The sequence below is a fragment of the Austrofundulus limnaeus genome, unplaced genomic scaffold (genome assembly GCF_001266775.1).
Source record: "Austrofundulus limnaeus strain Quisiro unplaced genomic scaffold, Austrofundulus_limnaeus-1.0 Scaffold1000, whole genome shotgun sequence".
NCBI lineage: Eukaryota > Metazoa > Chordata > Actinopteri > Cyprinodontiformes > Rivulidae > Austrofundulus > Austrofundulus limnaeus.
The window spans coordinates 72,419-75,668 of record NW_013953402.1 but is presented as its reverse complement, the minus strand read 5'-3'; the positions used below and the strand labels follow the sequence as shown (position 1 = coordinate 75,668).

Sequence of the window (3,250 nt, the reverse complement as noted above, 5' to 3'; positions counted from 1 at the left end):
GATGAATATGTATATTTAATTTTTCTTTTTTTTTCTATAAATCTAATATTTAAAGACAAATAAAAAGAWGTTTTATTTGTTTTAACTTTGTGCACAGATACAAGGCTTTAATGTGACTGGCAGTGACTTCTCATATGCGAGTGACTGCGCGAGTTTCTTCTCCCCTGGTATCTGGATGGGTCTGATGACCAGTCTTCTCATGGTTCTGGTCCTGACCTACGGCCTGCACATGATCATGCAGCTCCGCACTATGGACCGCTTCGATGACCCCAAGGGTCCTGCCATCTCTGTGCCCCAGACAGAGTGACACAGTTCCAGGCTGTCTCCTTCTGGGTCTACCTGTCCTCAGTCATTCCCCTCACTTACATGTGTAGTTTGTCATCATACAGTTTGGTTTGTGGTGTTGTCAGAATGTATTCATCCCTGCACAATAGTATAAATGTGAATCCTGAGAAGGGAAATGTATTTTATGTAGCTCTGGTTTGTTCTTTTTTTTTCCCTCTGAAGATTTGTCAACAAAGACACAAAGATAAAAGCATGATGCAGAAAAGACAACCTGTGAGGGTGTGTGTTTGTGTAAASGATACATACAGGGAGAATTGTAACTTATTTATTAAATGAATTATGAAATGCTATTTATTGTTGATGCTGCAGTCAGTGCAGTGTTTGTTTTTGAGTAACTACGTGAAATCATTGTTGAATTTAGATTATCAACCACATTATTTATATTTCATTGCTGTGAAATTGCTGCTGTGACTCCAATAAAGTATCTAAAAAATTTTAATGGTGTTTGTGTGTATAAAAATCAGTTTATGCATTTGTGAGTCTGTTTAAAAGGAGTAGAATTCACATCCATAGAATTTAACCAAGGGAAAATCTCATGCTTTAAATAAATTTTGGTAGTATGACTGAATTAAAGAGGGGAAAAGGACAAAGAAATTACTCTTGATCACGAAATGAAAGCACACAGACACTACAAAGCAAAAATGGAAACTCCATTACATTGATTATGTATAGAACCAGCACTGCTGTGTGGATGTCTGATAAATATGTTTTAAAACTACTATTTAGAACAAAGTACCATATGTACAAAAAAGGTTTTTAAATCTCTGCTTCTTTATGCTTGTTCTTTATTTATGCTGTCATTTGACTGGAAATTAGTTCAGCAGAGAACCACCAGTCGAGCTTATAACCTTTTTATTTTATACGTTTTTCACAAAAAAAATACTTTTTTCACTCAAAATCTCTGTTTGCACATAAAAAATAAGAAATGACATTTTCCTTCATAATGTAAGTGTTTGCACTGGTTCACACAGTTCTCTGAACCTTCCAGAATCCCTGCCATCTTCTTCGAGCTGACTCTAATTTAACGGACTGAGGCAAAGTCAAAAACTTCTGTGGTCTGATAAATAAAAACTTGACATTCTGTTTGGAAACCACAGATAGCACATCCTCTGTACTAAAGATAAGAGGGACCATCCGGACACTAACGGCTGCACAGTTCCTCTGATGGTAGAAGATGTGAGTGAGGAAGAGATAAACACTTTACTTTCTCCTCATATCACTACATTTATTTTTGACTTGGTGAAATCGAGGCACCGGGTAAGTTTACTGACCAAAAAGCACTTAATTATTCAGCCTTTAATAATCAGACTTACTGTATAAACACCGAAGTGTGAGTCTGTAAAATTACAGGGAACCTTTCACCACAACAAATTTACCCCAACAAGGAGGAAACCAAACTTGTCTTTCAAAATTTTATTACAAAAACAGTTGATCAGAAAATGCGTTGAAAAGTAGGTGCAGAGCAGGAGCAAAGAGGAGAGAGAGAAGAGGAAGTTCAAACCATCTCTTCCATCGATCATGATTGGCAATGGGAAATCATAGGGGAACAAGGTGGATGAACTCCAGGCCCTAACTAGAACTCAGCCAAAATGTTGGGAGTGCAGCATTGTGACGTGGCTGCAGGATTATGGTCCTGACACTTACCCCATGGACACTTACCCTCTTGGACACTTACCCCTGGAAACTTACCCCATGGACACTTACCCCGATGGACACTTACTTCCACGGTCACTTACCCCCCTGGATACTTACCCCCTGGACACTTACCCTCCTGGACACATACCCGTGGACACTTACCCCATGGACACTTACCCCATGGACATTTACACCCTGTACACTTACCCTCCTGGACACTTATCCTCCTGGACACTTACACCCTGGACACTTACACCCTGTACATTTACACCCTGGACACTTACACCATGGACATTTACACCCTGGACACTTACACCCTGGACACTTACCCCATGGACATTTACACCCTGGACACTTACTCCATGGACATTTACACCCTGGACACTTACACCCTGGAAACTTACCCCATGGACACTGACACCCTGGACACTTACCCTCCTGGACACTTACACCCTGGACACTTACACTGGACACTTACCCCATGGACATTTACATCCTGGACACTTACCCCATGGACATTTACACCCTGGACACTTACACTCCTTACACCCTGGACACTTACTCCATGGACATTTACACCCTGGACACTGACCCCATGGACACTTACACCCTGGACACTTACCCCATGGACATTTACACCATGGACACTTACAACCTGCACACTTACCCTCCTTACACCCTGGACATTTACACCCTGGACACTTATCCCATGGACATTTACACCCTGGACACTTACCCCGTGAACACTTACCCTCCTTACACCCTGGACACTTACACCCTGGACATTTACACCCTGAACACTTACCCTCCTTACACCCTGGACACTTACCCCATGGACATTTACACCCTGGACACTTACCCCATGGATATTTACACCCTGGACACTTTCCCCCTGAACACTTACCCTCCTTACACCCTGGACACTTACCCCCTGAACACTTACCCTCCTTACACCCTGGACATTTACACCCTGGACACTTACCCTCCTGGACACTTACACCCTGGACACTTACCCCATGGACATTTACCCCCTGGACAATTACCCCCTGGACATAAAAACAAATAATTTCTCTCCGAACTGTAAACCCATGTTGGTTCTGCTCTGCAGGGAGTGGATCATGTGTGGATTGAGGCGTGGTCCCTGAGCTCTGACTGTCAGGAAGCAGCAGATGTAGACGGTTTGAGCAGAGAGGCTTCAGGGGACAGGATCTAAGACCAGTCTTCATCACTCAGAGGGGACAGGAGCTGAGACCAGTCAGAGGGGACAGGA

At 42.6% G+C, this 3,250-nt stretch overlaps 1 protein-coding gene across 1 annotated transcript in view; it reads left to right on the top strand.

Moving 5' to 3' along the window:
• Positions 1–784, top strand: part of atp6ap1a (ATPase H+ transporting accessory protein 1a) — a gene marked incomplete in the record, with an annotated part of 24,701 nt that extends 23,917 nt beyond the window's left edge. Inside the window, 1 exon segment of the mRNA XM_014030112.1 lies at positions 98–784. Within this exon segment, the coding sequence (XP_013885566.1) occupies positions 98–307 (210 nt within the window).
• Positions 785–3,250: the final 2,466 nt, after the last annotated feature.